This window comes from Pelophylax lessonae, assembly GCF_965119305.1.
Source record: "Pelophylax lessonae genome assembly, chromosome: 4".
NCBI lineage: Eukaryota > Metazoa > Chordata > Amphibia > Anura > Ranidae > Pelophylax > Pelophylax lessonae.
Window position 1 is genome coordinate 505,599,821 of NC_138771.1, and position 20,312 is coordinate 505,620,132.

At 46.7% G+C, this 20,312-nt stretch overlaps 1 protein-coding gene across 1 annotated transcript in view; it reads right to left on the minus strand.

Moving 5' to 3' along the window:
- Window positions 1-595: 595 nt before the first annotated feature.
- FGFR1OP2 (FGFR1 oncogene partner 2) overlaps window positions 596-20,312 on the minus strand; it is a 41,733-nt gene continuing 22,016 nt past the window's right edge. The window contains exons 4-6 of the mRNA XM_082256647.1: window positions 14,771-14,913; window positions 6,211-6,324; window positions 596-1,177 (exon numbers count right to left, since the gene is read on the minus strand). Coding sequence (XP_082112773.1) covers window positions 1,040-1,177; window positions 6,211-6,324; window positions 14,771-14,913 — 395 coding nt within the window. The 3' untranslated portion in view covers window positions 596-1,039. The remainder of the gene's footprint in view (window positions 1,178-6,210; window positions 6,325-14,770; window positions 14,914-20,312) is intronic.

Here is a 20,312-nt window from a genome sequence, read left to right on the forward strand (position 1 = left end):
TTTCAGCACTGTTATTTGTCAGGCTGGGGGGCGATGTGTTGCATTTGGGTCCCTTGGTGAGGGGCCCTGGCAAATAAGTGGACGGTGTCATCCACAAAAGGACCCCCCAACAAGGGACCCAAATGGGCATCCCTCTGCAAAGGGGCAGACGGCATCACTCACCAGCTAAAGAGTTAAAGTCTTCCCTCAATTTTTAACAGTGACGGTGCTCCCACTACATAAATTCAACCACGCTTCCTGCCCTAGAGACAGTTGTCACCTGAATATGAATGTGAGAACCTTTCAATAGGTTTACCTGTCCAGTAACATCACCTAAAAGGGGATTCCATTTACTTTGGAGAGTTTTCCTAAAATTTTATGTTGTGTCTCTAGGAGGTGATGGTAAATTGTTCAACAGGGACACCAGTCAAAAGGTGGGACATCCCCTTACTTGTAGTTGCATTCCAGGACAGGAAGTGAGAATAAAGAAATCTCTCCAAAAGGTGACACACTACGAAAAAAAAAGGATTTTCTGAACTTTCATTTGCAACTGCAAAAATAAAAAAAATATATATAATTCCACTTTTTCAGATTTAGAACAATTATGATTTATGGAATCATCAATCCCCCTATAAAATACAGAACTGACAGCATACTTGAAGGAATGTAATGACCATCTTACACTCATAACATTTCCGTACGCATGATATAAAAATACTTCATAATTTATCTACATGGTTCTTTAAAAAATAGCGCTTCAGAATTTAATTCCCCCCCCCAAAGCTAAAATATCAGTGAACTCTACAATGCCCTATAAATAAGTTGTGCCATCTCTGGCTAGCAGTAAAATAAGATCTCCACTCTTAATTGAGATCTTGCAGGCTGCCGGTTCTGTGAGAAACATACAGGGATTCCTGCGGGTCCAGGCCCCAGGTGAATCGTCAGTTTTCCAGTGTACCAGTAGAGGACAGCAGTCACTTTATAATTCAGATTTCACAGAATTTGGCTTGTTGTTCCTTTAATAGGCTCTATTCCATCCAGGCAGAAGGAGACGGAGGCCTCAGCTTTTCCGTAAATTATGGTCCGTGCTGTTGACAAGGGTAGAAAGGGAGGAGCTGTCTAGAGATTCATCTTTTCTGAGATTCAGGAAGGATTCCCGGGTGATCTGGAGGATCTCTCGTAAGCCTCTGTTCTCTTGCTGTTGGGGAACAATATAAAGAACAAAGGTTTGATGACACAGTGGAATAGTGAGCCTCACTTATAAATCTGGTTCAAATAAAAGGATATTTCCACTTTTGCAGTCACATTTGAGAAAAACCCCACTATATGTTTGATATGTGTTCCCATTCACATAGCGAAAAAAAATAAATAAAAAAATGTAGATGTTTTTCCAAGAGGAGGTGTCATAAAGCTTAGTACACACGGGCTGAATGTCAGGCGGCAATGGCCGGTTCAATAGAAACCAGCCGGCATTTGCCCCATGTGTACTGGAGTCGGTCTGTCAGAATCCGGCTGTTCAGCCAACTTCTGTCGAAGGGACATGATCACAAAAGGTCTGCCAACCGCCTCCCTATCAGCACTCTCAGCCAATGGCTGACCGCAATGTTCTGGTGGGGGGCTGTCCCCCTGTCAGAACACAATAGCACAGCAGGGGAGATCGCTGTTATAACTTCGGGTTGTTACTACAGCGGCTCCGACCTGAGCTGTTGAACGAAAAAAAAAAAAATAGTGTGTATCAGGTTTTAGGCAGGCCATAGATTATGCAATTTTCTTTCCTTCCAACATGGGTGGAAGGAAAGAAAATTGCTTAATTCCCCCATCAACACAGTTAGTTAGCCAGTCCCTGCCAAAACAGATGAATTTCGATCCATGTAGGGCCGGCCTAAATATAACTAAAGGCAAAATTATTTTTTAGTTTTGGACAGAGTGGAGAGGGATTAGAACACCTGTCAGTTTTAATTTCTGTTTTGTCCCCATTTTTTTTTTTTTTTTTAAAGCCCGTAGCGTGTGAAACACACTCAAAAGACTTCACCCGGTGCATAAAAAAGTGCACACACACAAACGTGAGGAACACAAAAAGTGCACAGGGTGTGCGAACAAAGTGGTCTTCCCTCCGAAGAGGTAGGACCCGAACCTCGATCCCCCGGGGCGCAAGACTCCTGACAGGGATTTGAGGTACTCATGGTCTGTCTGGCCGGAACCAGACTGACCCCGTTCTTCAGGGGGACTGCCGAAACAGCCCCCACCGAGTACTAAGTGGGGCTCCCCCGAAGGGAGACCCCATGAGAGAGGGCGGACCAAGCCAAAAGGCCATATCCACCCCCTCCCAAGACTCAAGGTAGGGCCCGAGGACCCACACCCTACAAGTCGTGCAAAGTGAAAAAAGGTGATAGAAAAGTGACAAACCACAAAGAAAAGGCACACACAAACAAAAAGGTGGGGGAGGGGAAGTGGAGAGGTGAATTAGTGCCCTTGTGAAAATACAAAGGCAGGCCTTCCGGCCGGAATAAAAATTCCTCTGGTCGAAGCCAAAAGGCCTTGCCCAAGAGGCAGGTGCTTAAAAAAGTGTGCGTAGGTGCAGTGACCATGGTGCCGAAAAACTCAAAGCGAGCTGCCCCTCACCAGTGAGAATTAAGGCACCCCTGGGCTGCCACCCCAGGGGCACATACACTACGGGCTTTTTCTACCCCGGCCCAATAGCCAGACCGAGTGTAGCCCTTGCCTACCAGGAGGTTTGGAACGTGGACAGCTTAGGGTGAGCCTGCCTTCAACTGGGGACAAGCCTTTTGCAAGGCCAGATTCAACCCAGGAGGAAAGGCCCTCCCACCGCCATCCTAATTCCTCACCAATTACATCCAGGAGCAATACAGACCGGCCTCCACGACGAACCAGCCCTCTTGCTCCCTTCAAACTGGTAGGGGCGGACCCATTCAAATCAGAAGGCAACGGACCCATCCGGCTTTCTCTGACAGTGCCTACTTCCCGGTCCCCCAGTGAAGTCTGGAGCGCCCCGGTTCATTTCAGCCCCTGCCGATACTAACCCTCAGGGTCCATACCAACTGATAAGAACAGATACTACACTTGATCTTAGCCAAAAGGCCGAGAAGCGAATGTTCCAATGGGGACACTAGTTCTGGTGGCCTGGGAGTCCCCAAGGAATTCCATTAATTTGCACGGATTTCCTCACTTCCTGTTTGACTATGGGACAGGAAGTGAAGGGAAATCTCTGCAATGGGAAGGTGACAAAAATAAATCTACAGGAGTTATAACCCTCCCTTGCTCTATCCAAAACAGGGGAAAAAAATGTAAGTCTGTCATCATTACCATACAATGAAGAAGCCTAGCCCCTAATCATTTAACCCTTTGTTAGGACATCATTCAAATCTAGTTACAGCTAATAGAGATAATCTGCCTGCACAGTACAGACAGGGTCAAATAGGGCAAACACAGCTGCCCATAAACAAACAGAATTAGTCCGGTTTTTCCTTGCTTGAGGAACCAGAATGGAGCAACTAAAAAATGTAAGCAGCAATTTTTGGATATATTGTTTTTAAAAGTCTTGCTATGTGAATGAGAATATGTAACAAATTGAAAATAGGTTTCATCCAGGGGAATACGTACAGACAGGGGACGCCATTGCGACCCATCCCAATACCCCAGGGGGCCCGTGCTGCCCCCACTGTACACCTGGATAGAAGGGGAAGTGGCACATAGAGGAACCAATCTCTCCATGTAGCTGCTGAATGGGCCGCTTCTCCTCCTCTCCCTCCTGCAGAAATTCAGCAGCTGCAGGAGGGAAATAGAGGGAATTGGTTCCTCTACGTGTCGCTCCCGACGCCTCCCTATCCCTGTACTGCTGCCTGGGGCTCCTGTGTGCTTCCCTGGCTCCCAGCACTGCCGGGTTTCCCCCTCCCCCTGGCTATTGCGGAAGATAGGTCAGGATGGAGAGCGGAGAAGGGGCCGATAATTGTGTGATTTACCACCCCCTTCCTTGTCTTAATGAATAGAGTCCGTGATCGGTACTGATCCTGTTTTTTTTTTATTCATTCATAACTGAGGCATAGTAAACTATGTTTACTATGTCTCAGTTTATGAATGAATGGGAAGCTCTGTACATAGCTATTCCTGTTCATTTTTTCTGTGCAGCGAAGGCTTATAAATCTGTCCCTTTCTCAGTCTCAAAAGTGAGATATCAGGGGTCCGATTAGACCCCTGATATTTCACCAAAGCCCCCAAACAGGGGTCCCAAAAAATGTAAAAGATAATAATAAAAAAAATGGTAAAAAAATAAAACTACTGACACTAGTGGCGGGACTCCAAGATGGCAGGATGGTGGCCCGCCCGGGGACCGTAATAAAGGATGCCACGATGGGAGTAAAAGGGCCCCGGGATCAGTGGGAAGGGCCCCGGTCAGGGGCCGGGGGGCCTTCATGGTTTCTTACAAAGGGGTCCCTAAGGTTCTAGTTATGCCTCTGGCTACAATAGTGGAAATACACTTTGAAGCCAGTCATACATTATACAATTTTTCTGTTCATTTCCCTTTAGATTTACCTTCAACTAGGTAGTGCAAGGGCCTGCCTGATTGGGTACAAATTGAAAGTGTTTACATTTGACCTCATATTTTATGTTTTTGGTATATCTAGGAAAGAAGAAAATTGTATAGCCAGCCTAAGGCTGAACAACTAGGAAACAGAATTATTCAGTATAAAGCCCCTTTTGTCACCACAGGGTCTCCTTTAGAAGTATCCCTAGTTGCAGCCAGTGAGAAGGAAAATCCTTTGTACAGCAGGATGCTGCAGACATGACAAGAGTTTCTAACTCCCCAGTCCAGGCAGGTCCCCGTAATCCCATCCATGCTAGCTTTGATAGGGCACCATGAATGTACGGGAAGGGTATCCTTTCCGAATTAGCATGGGCAGGACTGGGGGCCTGCATAGTCAGTGACAGGAGAGCAAGAAAACTCTTGTCATGTTTGCACTACCTCACTGTATAACAAAGAAAAGCTGCATCTTTATACTGCCACTGTAAATAGGAAGATTCAATTTCTTACTTCTATTGGAGCAATCACACTTGCATGGTATTTAGGTATGGGGACATCTACATTTTTTTTTTTATAACAAAATAATTGTGCCCACAGGGCAGCTTTAAACTCTATCTCAAGCCATTTTTGTCACATAGCAGGGAGGAGTTAAAACCCTTTTATCCGCCATCTGTGTACCCATTGGGAATTTTTTTTCCTTCGCTGTCTATTATGAAGACAAAACGGGAAGGAAGAAAAAAAGGAATGAAATCTATCCAAAATGAGGGGGACATCATCTTAGACAGGTGTTGGTGTCCCCATTGAAAGTATTTCCCTTTATTCCTGCTCCAGTCCAACCAGTACAAACAGAAAAAATGAATTTTTCCAATAGGGACACAGAGCGTAATAAAAACCTTGTAAAGCTTCTAACCCATAACCACTCTCAAAAACTAAAAAGGAAACAATTCTGGCCTTAAATGGAGGGAAAAAAACAATCCCTCTAACAGGTTTCAAAGATTTCAACCAATTATACCACAGACACTTACTTCTGTTAGTTTTCTGGTTATTAGAGCAGTATTAAACCTAAAGCATATATTTATTATATTGCAGCTTACCAATTCTTCAATGGGATGGATTAATAGCTTTTTTTTAGGCTCTCCTTTTTCTATTTTCAACTGGTGATTCAGCCAGCAAGTCTGTTGCTTTTGAACAGAAAAGCTTTTTTGCAGTTACAAGGATGAGACAGATCATTCACCACTGGCAGGGGTGCTTGACATTATCAGCTTTTACTTATTTACAGAAAACTTATTTCAAAAGAAAAAAAAAAAGGTTGCTGTAACTGATTATAAAGTATTAGCTGGACTTAAGCTTTAATTTTTCAATGTTTTTAAATCTGCTAGTACTCCCAACACTCTCCACCCCCAGACTGACAATGCTGCTGTCCAAATCTGTCCCCTGTGCTCCGTCATCCAGAGTCGTGTCTATGTAACACAGGAGGTGTGTTGCTTGCCAGATGACTAGGACAATGAGGATTCTGGAACATCCTGATTAGGAATCATTTACCAATTTGCAGCCATCAGCTTCAATTAAATGGAAGTTTACACACACACACATATATATATATATATATATATATATATATATATATATATATATATATATATATATATATATATTGTATACACAAAAACACAAGCGCAGACATAACACACCTCAAGTTTTAGGATCCGGTCATATTCCTGGTTACCACATTGTTCATCAAATTCAACTGCACGTTTCATCACTGCCGTCATCTCCGAAATTTTGTCTACATGAGTCTGCAAGTCCTAATGAAAAGAAAAATATCTTCTTTAGTTGCTTCATGGAGATTAACCACCTCAATACTGGGCACTTAAACCCCCTTCCTTCCCAGACCAATTTTCAGCTTTTAGCGCTGTTGCAATTTGAATGACAATTGCGCGGTCATGCAACGCTGTACCTAAACCAAATTTGTGTCATTTTTTCCCCACAAATAGAGCTTTCTTTTGGTGGTATTTGATCACCGTCAGGTTTTTTCTTTTTTGGTGCACAAATAAAAAAATACTGAAAAGTTTGAAAAAAAAAAAGTTTTTTTGTTTAGGTTATAAAATTTTGTAAATAGATACGTTTTTTCCTGCACTGATGATGCCGCACTGACAGGCACTGATGAGGAGACACTGATGGGGTGGCACTGATATGCAGCACTGATGGGCACTGATAGGTAGCACTGATGGGCACTGATATGTGGCACTGATAGATAGCACTGATATGCAGCGCTGATGGGCACTGATAGGTGGCACTGATGGGTGGCAATGATCGGCACTGATGGGTGGCACTGATGGAGGGCACTGATGGAGGGCACTGATGGGCAGCACTGGTGGGCAATAATGGGCACTTTTGGGCGGCACTGATAGATGGCAATAACAGCACTGGTGGGCAGCACTGATAGATGGCATTGGTGGGCAACACTGATAGGGAGGGCACTGGGGGGCTCTCTGAGCCCTGCTTGCCATCCCTGGTGGCCATAGTGGGCATCCCTGGTGGTCATGGGTGGGCATCCCTGGTGGCTTAGTGGCACCCCTCCCCCCCCCAGGGCTGCACTGGTAATCAATGTTCTGATTACCAGCACAGACCTCCCCCCTGTGATCAGTGAGTAATTAGAAATACTCACTGATCACCCCCGCAGCAGCACCGATCATCCCTCTTCTCCTCACTGACAGGATCTGTCAGGAGGAGAAGAGATCGAAGCCGTTACAACGGCTCTATTTACATTACATGACGGCTGTGATTGGACACAGCCGTCATGTGATCAGGAGGGCCAATCACAGGGCCCTCCTGCCGAATGATGTTGCTCTGTGTCCGAGGGACACAGGCACATCGAGATTGCACCGCTGCGTGTGCCTGCGGCAGCGCGATCTCTCTCCTTCTGAAGGACGTTCCGGAACGTCCATTCAGAAGGACGAGACTCCCGCCTGGCCGTATATGTACTATGGCCCGAGTGGGAGGTAGTTAAAGAGCTTCTGCTGCTGCTAGAACTAAAAAATGAATAAAAAACAAAAAATCCTCTCCGTAAAGAGGTAACAAACGGTTACTTTTCCTGCCACCCACACCACTGATGCCCTGATCTCTGCTGTACTGAAAAGATGCCGCTGGCAGAAGGGATGCAGGGCCAGTGAAAGAACCACAGTGAGTTGGCATGCTCCACCAATAAAGTTATTTAATGGCCTCATTATTTGTGTAAAGAAACAAGATAGTTACAATGGCTTTATTTTTTTTCTCTGTGTTTAGGCCTGCTTTTGGCTCCGTGTAAATTTGAAATTCTCCTCCTCCGATAAAGCCCCCACAGCCCTGCCACCGTATTCTTCTGGTGCGGAGGGGCTTAACAGAGCCAAAAGGAACTGACATTTGCATTCTTTAAGAGCAACAACTATGCCCACCTCCTCTATTCATAGAACATACAAGTTGTGCTATAGCTTCTATGAAAGAAAAACAATCTCTGAATGGAGGTGGTGGTCCTTTTATTCATAAACTGGTCCACCATTCAGTTTTGTTTTTCATTCATTTAATCAAGGAGGAGGAGCATTTCAAATGAACAAGGAGCCAGTAGCACAAGGGGCACCTCTCAGATTGATAGTAAGTATTTTCCGTTGTGTTGATTTTTTATTGCCTAAACTTAGGCTTTAACAGGCCATGAGACAGTAAATGGGAATATTTCCCAACTTGGTATATATACTTTACAAGCCCGACTGAAAACCACCAACCAGACAAACCTAGAAAATGCCAAAGAAAAGGCAATTAAAGGATAAAAACAGAGCTTACGGCAGTCTAACAGCAGGCCCTCCTTTATATAAAAGTGATTTAGGCAGCTGTAAAGTCACCCAGTCACATATTCAGCTTGCTTAGTGTGTAAATTATATTGTTATGGAATGCATTAAAATTTATTTTATTGCATTTTTTACTGAAGATAAAAATGTTATTACCAGGTGTGCAATTATACTACGGCATAAAAAATTGTAACTAACAATTCTATTCTACAGGACCTCTGCTTTCAGAAAATATATATAATGTTTTTGTTTTTTTTGTAGAAAAATACACATTTTAACTTTGCAAAACTGTTAGTGCCGGGTCACACTTGTGCGATGCGGGAAGGCTGCGAATTCGCAGCCTGTTCCCACATCGCAAACGCACCCTTGGCAGTTCACACTGCCATATGCGATACGCAGGGGGTGTCAATGAAATGTTAACGACACCCCCAGTTTGATCGCATATCGCAGTGCGATCTGACAGTTCGCACAGGATCGGATCACACAAGTGTGAACCACTGTGCGATCCGATCCTGATGCGGCTGAAAAAAAGGGTCCTGTGCGTCTTTTGTGCGGGTGCAGTGCGAATTTAGCCATACAAAGTGTATGGCTGAATTTGCACTGCACATCCGATCGCATGTAATGAAGGAGCAGTGCGCTCCGATATTACATGCGATCGCCTCACACGCTATAGTGTGAACCGGCACTTAAGTACAGTAAAACCTTGGATTACGAACATAATTTGTTCCGGAAACATGCATATAATACAAAGCACTCTTTTATCAAAGCAAATTTCCCCATAAGAAATAATGGAAACTCAGATGATTCATTCTACAACCATTTATTCATATGTCTTTCAGTTTATAGTCCATATAAAAAAATTACAGAAAAGGTTCTGTAAACATTCAGAAATGGCGCCTCCACAAGGGGATTTGAAGCAAAATCCAGCAGGAGCTACAGAGTATAAAAGAGAAGAGAGGCGCCTCTAAGTGTAGCAATATGGTTACATTTTAATGAAGGTATAACATTCAGCAACTTACATGGTTGATGTTTAAAACAGGCGCATCTAAATATGCAGGCATCCGGGGTAGAGCTGTCCATATAGATCAGGGGTGTCCAAACTACGGCCCTCCAGCTGTTGCGAAACTACACATCCCATGAGGCATTGTAAAACTCTGACATTCACAGACATAGCTAGGCATATTGGGAATTGTAGTTCGTGAGCAGCTGGAGAGCCATAGTTTGGACATCCCTGATATAGATCATCCTCCTCTCTGCCGGCTCTCACTGCTGTCAGTCTGCAGTCATAACCGGGAAGACTACCCTGCAGGAGAGAGATCTGAAAGCAAGGCTTGAAGCGCTCGTGGAGCACAGCATGGAAGTGATAACGTCGATGGCGGTACGGAGGATGGTCTATGTATACAGCTTTTCCCCGGATGCCTGCATACTTGGATTTGCTTGTTTTAAACATCAAACATGTGAGTTGCTAAATGTTGTACCTTCATTAAATGTAACCATATTGCTACACTTAGAGGCGCCTCTCTTCTCTTTTTTACTCAGTTGTGATGGGAGGCTACTTGCATATCAAGATATCGCTTGTTTATCAAGTCAACATTTTTGAAAGATTTTGCTGGTCTTGCAAAACGCTCTCAGACCAATTTACTCTCAATCCAAGGTTTTACTGGATTCTAAAAGGGACAACCTACAGGAAGCACATAAAATACTGGCTCTTACAAAAAACATTAAAGCTGGAATCTGGGCTGGTTACTAATTTTTACCCATATTCAACATCCTTATACGCATAGAAAATGTGCATACATATTTATTTATTTTTTTTTCTAGTGACCTAGTTTCTGTGCAAAGTTACCTTAATAAATCTGTGATGTAATTTTTGAATTAGAAATGGTGTGTGTGTGTGTGTGTGTTAGTGGGAGGATAGACCAGAAGTCTCCTAGCCTGTCAAAGGGCGTTATGATAATAGTGGGTCAGCCACCGGTCTTACAAAATAAAAGTAGAATGAGCCCCTATTCTGCAAAATTCACATTGGTTTTTGTACATACTGTAAAATCTAGGAAGCCCCCAAGGGACATTTATGGCTATCAGACTGATTGAAAGATCCTCGCCCTTGATTCCTCGCAGGAATTGCGGAAGAAGCCTGAAGCCGAGGATGATCCTGGCCTTACTATGGCCCTTAGACGCCTGCGGCGTCTGCCAGAGGAATCGTGATCTTGCCACAAACCCCGGTATCCTCCTGTGGAGCCGAACCTGCTAATGAAGCTGCATGTAGGACTTTACAAACAGAACTGTCTTGAAGGTGGATACCACCAGACTCAGAACCTGTATGCAAAATGGGAGAGAACTATCTGTGTGACAGCAGCCGGTGAATCACGGCCTGTGGTCCCTGAAGTTTGTGCAGAAGAAGGACCACCCTGGTCGGAAAAAAAAATCAGACGTAGATAAATCAATTCCCTGGACAGGGATAGGGGGGACCTTAGGTAGTTCAGACATCACCTGAACCTTTGCAGGAATAAAAATCTGCACAAGGAGGCTAAGGATCTAAAAAAAAAAAAACCTGAAAAAGGACAAGCTTTGTCCCCCTTTCTTGGTACCCCCAAAAGAAACATTTCATGGATCTCCTTGACGCCCACCAAAGAAGTCCACGGGGCCAGAAACCATCGAAGATGTCCCCCCACCCCAATAATGGGTGAGGGCAGACCTTCACACTGAAGGAGTCTTGTCTGCTGGTGTGGGAAAGCTAACTTTAGGCTTACCAAACCAAGGTTCCTTGGAACCTCCTGGGGAAGATTTAAAAGATCTATTTTCCTTATTCTCCGTCCCAGAAGAACAAAATAATTTTCTATGGGCTGAGGAGGAGGGCCCTTTCCTTCACTGTGGCAGGAAGGTACTCTTTCCTCCTCCCCAGTGATACCCTTAATAATGTCATCCAGGGTAACCCCAAACAGGTGATCGCCTTGAAAGGGCAGATCGATGAAAGCTTGATCTGCGGACCAATTCTTAAGCCACAGAACGCACCTGATCACCACCGCTGAAACAAAATTTGGACAGCACAGGAGCTGTATCCAAAGCTGCATCACAAATAAACTGCAGTTCATGGACCAACTGGTCCGCTAAATCAACATAAGTAGCGGGGACCTGCTCAACCCCCCAGGCCCTGGCGCAAAAGCTTGGCCCATTCAGTTAGGGGCTGAGGCAAAGACTGGGCACAATGCCGAACCAGCCATAGTAAACATGCTGCGTGCCACAGCCTCCGGTTTCTTGTCATCCAGGTCCTTAAAGGACGGGGATTTCTCTACTGGGATCATGGTTGCTTTATTAACCTGAAAACAGGAGGGTCCACCACTGGTGGACTAGTCCACCTTTTTAAAAGTGACTCCTCAAAATCTTAATGTACAGCAAAATATTTGGGGACCACAAAGGGTAATTTTGGTTGTTCCCATTCCTTACAGGAAAACCTGTGAAAATAAGGCACATAAGGAAACACCTTTGGAGTACGCGACTTGTGCATACCAAACGACACAGCCACGTCCATGGCTACATCAGCCGCATCCTCCATTTTTAAAGTCTCACGCACTGCAGTGCGTCTACCAGCGCTTTTTTTTTTTAAGTCCCCCTGGACGGGCCGCAGCCATGGCGGCATCAGGCTCAGAATCAGTTGAGACAGACTGAGCAGGGGAAGGCGTGGGGACACTCCCGGGCCTTTTCCTACATGCCACTTCCACCCAGCACACTAAGGACTGCAGGACCGCCGTCAGTGCAACCATTGGAAGCTGGGGTTCCGAGGGACCTTCCACCTCCATGTGGGGGTCAGTGGGGAAGATGTGACCCTGAGGCTCCATAAGGAAAAGAAGACCTTGCAGTACAAAAATTATCTTTTGGGCCCCTCTAAAGGACCCCCTCAAGGTTTAGGGTACCCATCAGCAGACAGAGATAACAGGGACCCCCCAAAGACTCACCCTACCACCCAGAGGAGCTCCAAGAATTCAAACCCAGCATCATCATGGACGCTATCCCTGTTCATATATCCTGGGCACAGGAGGAGGAAACTAAGCATCCCCACGAGGCTTCAATTGTCCCCAGCATCTCCCAGACTAATGGAAAATAGCCCCTGTGACATCACCCGGCTACACAAACTTTGCCGCCAACCGGAGACCAGCCAGACTAAGGGAAAATTGCCACCATCAGCTACAAACACTGAAGCATGCTTCCAGAATCTTTCCTGCACCCTCTGCAACGCTGCACCCTCTACAAGGAGACCACCCCCTGAAGGCAGGACACACATTTAGGGGAGACTCTGCTGTGCACTCTGCACTGGGACCCCCCCCCCTTTACTATACCCACACTGCAATCAGCAGGGCATGCACCTAGGGTTCTCCTACACTGGGACCCCCTCCAGACTACCAGGGCAGGACACATACTATCCCAGGACCCTTACAGAGTGGGGATAGCGGGGGAGACCCCAGGGGTCTCTGCTGCATTCTCTGCCCTGGGACCCCCACAAGATTCTAGGTCTAGACAGGGGGGAATAGAAGGGGGGGGAGCCCAGCTCAGTGAGGGATTTAAGGATGGGAGGAGGGAACCTGCAGGCAGGTCTGACCGTCCCTGGAGGTTACTTGAGTCCAACCCAAAGAAAACCACCAAAAGAGGAGGGGGGGGGGGGACTGTACTTACCCTTCCAGGGTGCGGATAATGCTCCAGACAGAATTCCTTGACACCAAAATAGGGGACCTGTCAGCCAAGGGACCACTGCGACTCGCCCGGTCGTATGCGACCCTGTGAGACGCATAAGACCTAGCGCATAGCTGTGGTCTGCACGTCCTCGCTGGCTGGGCTGGGGGGACCACTGGATCTAGATAATCCAGCCTGTCTCCCAGCCCGGCAGTTGATTGTAGATCTCCCGAGAGAAAACAAAAAAAGATGTAAGGAAGGAGAAAATTGCTAGGACCAGAGATCCCAGCCGGGAGCCTAGGTCCTTACTCCTGACTAGACCGATTAAAACTAATTACCTAGAGCACAGAGGGGTGTTATATACAAGCTGAGGACGGCCCATGGGCGTAGCCAGGTGTTTTTTGTTCTGCCTAGTCCTACGCCTGGAGGAGGCAATATAACCCACTACTATGATTTATGGAGCGCTGTGTCCGTCGAACGAAAGAGAAACCGTTTTTTTTTTATTTTGGATAGAGTAATTGAGGGTTATAACCCTTGTCAGTTTTTTGGGGGTTTTGGCCATCTGTGTCCCATTGGGAAGATTTCCCTTCACTCCCAGTCCTACAGCCAAAACAAGAAGAGAGAGAAAATCACTTCAAAGTGAGGGAATCCTGGGTGTCACCAGAACTGGTGTCCCCATTGTAAGATTTCCCTTCTATCACTGTTCTGGTGTTAACCCAAAATTTGGGATTTTCATTTACTTTCACTTTCCATGACAATGGGTAAACAGGACAAATAGAGAAGGTGAATTTCCTTAAAGCGGTGTTCCAGCCTCCCCCTCCAAAAATTAAAAGTCAGCAGCTACACATGACTTTTAATATTAGGACACTTACCTGTCCTGGAGTCCAGCGATGTCGGCACCGCAGCTGATGTTTCCATTGGCTGTCGGGTGCCGCCACCATTGCCGATAAGGGAACCCAGCAGTGAAGCCTTGCGGCTAGACCGGCGGGTCCCTACTGTGCATGCGGGAAGCGCGCTGTGCATTCGGATTGGCTCGGCGGCAGGGGGAGGGGAGGAGAAGGGGGCAAAATTTCCGACGGACAGTGCCGCGGCACCAGGTACCCGTTTCCCCCTCCCCCCTGAAAGGTGCCAAATGTGGCCCGGGAGGGAGGAAGCAAATGAGCGGAAGCAAACCACTTTTGGGTCGAACTCCGCTTTCCACAGCACAGACAACAATAAAAACTAACAATTGTTCTAATCCCTCCCCCCCCTATATCCAAAATTTAAAAAAAACGTTTTGTCTTTAGTTACACTTTAAGGCTACGTTCACATGTAGGCGTTTTGGGGCGTTTTTGGGGAGTTTTTCTGCTTTAGGATCAGCTCTCAAAACGCCCAACAAGACCAATCCTATTCATTTCAATGGCCCCTGTTCACATCTGAGTGTTTTGACGCTGTGAGCAAAACGCCCAACGCTCAAAAAAGTATATGAGCTTCTTTTTGGGCAGATTACAGGCGGTTTCCATTGGTCTCTATTCAATCTAAAAACGCCTGCACAAAAAACGTCTGTAAAAACGCCTGTAAATCGCGGTAAAAAAACGGGCGAAAACGCTACGCTCAGGTGTGAATGTAGCCTAAAGGAAAGCAATGTCCTTTTCAAATAAATATGAGATTCACGTTTTGCCCGAAGATCAGCTTTTGTCACTGTCACACAAAACTAAATTTGTACTGGAAGTGGTTTTGTAATATTCATCCTTCATGTTTTATTACACACTGGGTGCCGGCTTACCTTCGAATGCTGCTCTTTCAGTTTGACAATAACACTGGGGTCATCCTTTTTGCTTGCCATCAATAATCGGAACATTTGCTCTCTGTATTTACTCATAATAAGCTCCAGTGCTGACTGGTGTTCTTCCAAGGAAGTTCGAAGCTCTGGATGAAGAAAAACACACCAATTTTAGAAGTGCTTGGAGTTCAGAAAAAAAACAAGGTATAGAATTCCCATGGGGTTGTCTAACAGAGTGGGGAAAAAAGGGTTAAAGTAGAATTCCAGGTTTCAATTAACTTTAAATAGTTTGTTTGGGCCAAGATGGCCCAAAAAATCTATTTCCATTTCTAAACAATACGGCTGCCATGTGAGCTGTAATTAAAGGGTTACTAAACCCACAACAGTAAAATCAATCTGTATATGCAGTAAAGCAAGCTTGTTATACACACTGTGGAACCTAATGGGTTAATCCTCTACATCGTCTAAAAAGACTGTTTGATCCGGTCTTCTGACTCTACCTCCTTCCAATGACCCCTGATAATTTCCTGATAACACAGTCTACGGAGTCAGGCTGCACATGCTCAATTTGGTGTGTATTGCTAGTGTTGTTTTTTTTTTTTTTTTTCTTGGGAAAGTGCATGTGATCAGCACAGGGCCAATCAGCACTACCCAGACAGAGGGTCAGCTTTAACCAGTGCTTGGCTGAACACTGATAGAAGTCACAAGACTGCTATAACTGCTGGTGAGAAACTAGGGTTTTTGACTTACCGTAAAATCCATTTCTCTGAAGTTTGACAGACACAACTCCTGATGTTCATACCATTGGGTTATACTGCCCCCTACAGGAGTATGACACTAGCAAGAAAAAGAATCTGGCTACACCTATGGGCAGTCCCAGGGGGTATACTCCCTCTCTCTGCTATAGAATTACAACTCCACAGAGGGGTGGGTGCTGTGTCCATCAATGAACATCAGAGAAATGGGTTTTACGGTCAAAGTCAAAAATCCCATTTTCTCTTTCCTTCATTGACAGACACAGCTCCTGATCTTTATGGCCAATGGGACATCCCAAAGCAGTGTCTAACATGAGGGGTGGGAAGAGCAAAAAAAATTCCCAAGGCTAAACAGTAGCCAAGCAGGCAACAGGAGCTCAACCAAAAACAACTGGAGCCCACCTGAAAAAAAAACAATACACCTCAAAGAGGATCAGGTCCTCTAAACAGCAGCCTGAAAAACCCTGCAGCCAAAAGAAGCATCCGCAGATGCCAACACATACATTTTATAGAACTTTGTGAAATTTTGCACCAATGACCATGTGGTCACCTTGCAAACCTGTGTCGCTGACGCCTGATGACAGATGGCCTAGGAGGCACTAAGTGCAGTAGTAAGGTGCACCTTGACAGAGAAAGGAGGAACCTAACCCCTGATGGAATAGGCCTGAATAACCGCCTGTCTGATCCATCTGGAAATGGTTGCAGAGGAAGCAGACAATCCTTTCCGAGGCCCATCCGTGAGCACAAATAGTGAGTCTGACTTCCTAAAAGTCTCCGTAGCTGCCAGGTACACCCTAATTGCCCGGACCACATCCAGGGCATGCAAGGCTATTTCCTTCGGATGTTTTGGCCTGGGACACAGGGAAGGCAACACAATGTCTGCATTCAAATGAAAATCAGACACAACCTTTGGAAGAAACGATGGACAGGGGTGAAAAACCACCTTATTAGCATATTTGCCAATTTCGTAAATGTATCACATGTACCTCCCCCTTGGTTGCATCTGCTCTCTTTCCTTGTTTCTCTTCCCCCCTCCCCCCCTCTCTCCTTCTCCCTTCCCCCTTCTCTCCCCCCTCCCCCTCTCTCTTACCTGTTTCTAAAATCCTCTTGCCAAAACCTTGCTTGTCTACACCTTGTTGATATATGAAGTTTATCTGCCTTCTGTTTCACCTCATTGAGCGATTTGTCATTCGTTTTGTTTTTGCAGTTATGTATACTTGACTACGCTAATATGTATGTTGGTGCTGTAAGATGAACTTCAAAAACATTTTTTTTTTTTTTGAAAAAACAAAGAACACCTCATCTCAGTGAACCACCAAGTAAGGTGAAGGACAGGATAACGCCGCCAACTCAGACACCCTGCCTGCAGAGGTGATAGCCACCAAAACAGCCACCTTCTTAGACAGCATAAGCATGGGAATCTCTGGAAGATCCTCAAAGGGAGGCTTCTGGAGGCCTGAAAGCACCAAATTGGAGGTTCCAAGGCGGCAACGCAGACCGCACTGGAGGAACCAAATGTCGGACCCCCCGAAGAAAGGTACGCACCAGGGAGTGTGTGGCCAAGGGTCATTGGAAGAAGACCGCCAAAGCCGACACCTGGCCCTTGATGGTACTCAAGGTCAATTTCTGTTCAACCCCCCCGTTGAAGGAAGGTCAAGATTCGAGCCACCAAGAAGGAGCGAGGACGAACCTCAAGAGACTCACACCACACAATGTACGTCTTCCACGTACGATGGTAGATCTTCCTAGAAGCAGATCTTCTAGCTTCTACAGCACTGGAATCACGGACTCAGATAAAACTCTATCCATCAGCACCTGGCGTTCAACAGCCAAGCCGTCAAAGCCAGCAACTTTAAAGCAGGATGGAAGATTGGTACTTGGGACAACAGATCTTCCCTGAGAGGAAGCTTCCAAGGAACGTTGGCGACCAGCAGTACCAGATCGGTGTACCAAGCCCGGCGAGGACAGTTCTGAAGCCACTAAGATGACCAGAATCCCTTCTGCCTCGATCCTGCCTAGAAGTCTTGGCAGAAGCTTGAGAGAAGAGAAGGGGTAAATCAGATGATACTGACCCCACGGGGCCACCAGCGCATTTGCGTCATCCGCCAAAGGATTCTGTGACTAAACCACAAACCTCTGCACCTTTCTGTTGAGACGGGATGTCAACAGATCCACCTCGGGGATGCCCCACCTGAGACACAACTGATGAAACACCTCCAGATGAAGGGACCACTCCCCTTGGTCCAACGCCTGCCGACTGAGGTAATCCACCTGCCAGTTTTCCACCCGGGAATGTGTATGGCGGAGAGGGCTGGAACGGACCGTTCTGCCCACCTTAGAATGCCGGCTACCTCCAGAGCCGCCAGGAAACTTTTGTGCCCCCTTGGTGATTGACATAAGCCACGGCCGTGGCATTGCCCGATCGAATGTCCTGAAGACGATCCGTCCAATGGTCCAGGCACAGTCTGATCACTCAGAGTTCCAAGACATTGATCGGTAGTCTGGACTCTTCCAGTGTCCAGATCCCCTCAGCAAAATTTTTGCCAATGACGCCTTCGCACCCGGACAGGCTGGCATCAATGGTGACCACTGTCCAATACAAGGGGAGGAAGGATTTGCCCAGCTGAAGCGCCTGAGAGCAAAGCCACCATATCAGGGACTCCTTTGTTCCCCGGCTCAGCCAGATCTGATTGTCCAGAGACTGCTCAGTGTTGTCCCACTTGGCCAGAATCTCCCTTTACAGGGACCTCGTATGGAACTGTGCAAACGGAACAGCCTTGAAGGTAGACACCATCCGGCCCAGCACCCGCATGCAAGTCCGGAAGGATGACCATCTGCTGGACAGCAGAATAGGAATTGCAGCCTGCTATTTCTGGAGTTTGTCCAGAGGAAGGCGCACTCTAGCTAAGGCTGAGTCCAGAGTCAAACCCAGATAGTCCAGCTTTGTGGACGGAACCAGAGCAGACTTCTGAAAATTCAAAATCCAGCCAAACTCCATCAGAGTTTGTATCGGGATTTCCAGGTTTTGCACCAGAGCAGTAGGAGACTATGCTGGCAGGAGGAGATTGTCCAAGTAGCCCAGTATTGCGACCCCCCGTTGGCGTAACAAGGCTAACACTTTTGTGAAGACCCGAGGAGCAGAGGCGAGACCAAAGGGTAAAGCAACAAACTGATAATGCTTCTCTCCCACCTCGGAGCAAAGGTGACCAGCACATATTGGAATGTGAAGGAAGCATCCTTGATGTCGATAGAGGCAAGAAAATCCCCCTGATGCAGGGATGCCACCACTGTGTGAATGGACTCCATCCTGAACTTCTGAACTCACACAAAGCAGTCAGCGTCTTGAGGTCCAGGATTGGGCGCACCTTGCCTTTCCTCCTACCTGTAAACAGGTTTTAGTAAAAACCCTGAAAACATTCCGAAGTCGGAATCGGGACAATCACCCCTTGAAGTAACAGGTATTGTACCGCCCCAAACAAACCCTGTAAGCGGTCCAGGGACAGGCGCAAGTTGGAAGGAAAGAACCTTGCCGGGAGCAAAATTCAATCTTGTAGCCGGACTGAATGACTTTGTAGACCCACTTGTCTTGTACCAGGGAAGTCCACAGGTCCTTAAACAAGCGAAGACGTCCCCCCCACCCCTGATACAGTTGAGGGTGCACCTCCATGCTGAAGGAGCCTTGTCCGCGGGTCTGGAGAAGCCTGCTCTCAGCTGGTCAGACCAGGTTTGTTTGGATCCTCCAGAGGAGGCCCTGAAAGGCTTTGAGTCCTGGTCAGTTAACCCTGAGGGGCGAAAAAACTTCTTATGAGCTGAGAAGAAAGGCCCACATCTACGACAAGGTTCCTTGCCCTTAGTAGCCTGCAGAAAAAAAGTACTCTTTCCCCCTGTGAGACCTTTAATGATGTCATCCAGGATAGCCCCAAACAGGTGATCCCCTTGAAAGGGGAGATGAGTCAAGGCCTTTTTGGAAGTCTGGACCGCAGACCAGCATTTAAGCCAAAAGACACGCCGAAGGACCACTGCCGAAACAGAAATCTGAGCCACTAGGTGAGCTGCATCCAAAGAGGCATCACAGATAAACTGCAGCCCCTTGACCAGCTGGTCCGCCAGCTCAGCAAAGGCAGGGGGGGGGGGGGTGGGGGGAGCTGTTCTCCCTTCAGGTCACGGTGTAAAAGCTTAGCCCACTCAGAGTTTGCGACACCAGGGCAATGGTGAGTATATCTGCTGAACCAGCCAGAGTGTACATATTGCGGGCCACAGCCTCCGCCTTCCTGTCAGCTGGATCCTTAAAGGCCGGGTACTCTTCAAAAGGAATCATGGTTGCCTTGTTCAATTTGGAAACCAGAGGGTCCACTTCTAATAAGGGACTCCTCATAGGGATAACGCCTAGTAAATCGCTTTGGGACCCCAAGGGGATGCTTTGGTTCGCCCCCCACTCTTTAGCTGCAATTCTGTCAAAATAGGCGGGGAAAGGAAACACCTTTGCCGCTCTAGATGGCTTGTGAGTGCCAAAGGGAACCTGCGCCTTCATCGCAGCTGCATCCTCCATCTTTTAGGTCTCACGCAGATACAATCAGTGCTTCCACCAGCCCCCTTTTGTGCGCGGTTGCAGATGTGGAGGAATCATCCTCACTATCTGAGGATTCCAGGCGCGTGATCGCAGACCCAGGGTGACCCACATCCGCAGCGGATGAATCAGATTCAGGATCTGATAAGACAGATGCGGCAGGGGAAGCTTTATGCTAGCCCGTCGCCCAAAAACCACCTCCACCTGGGACACAAAGGACTCC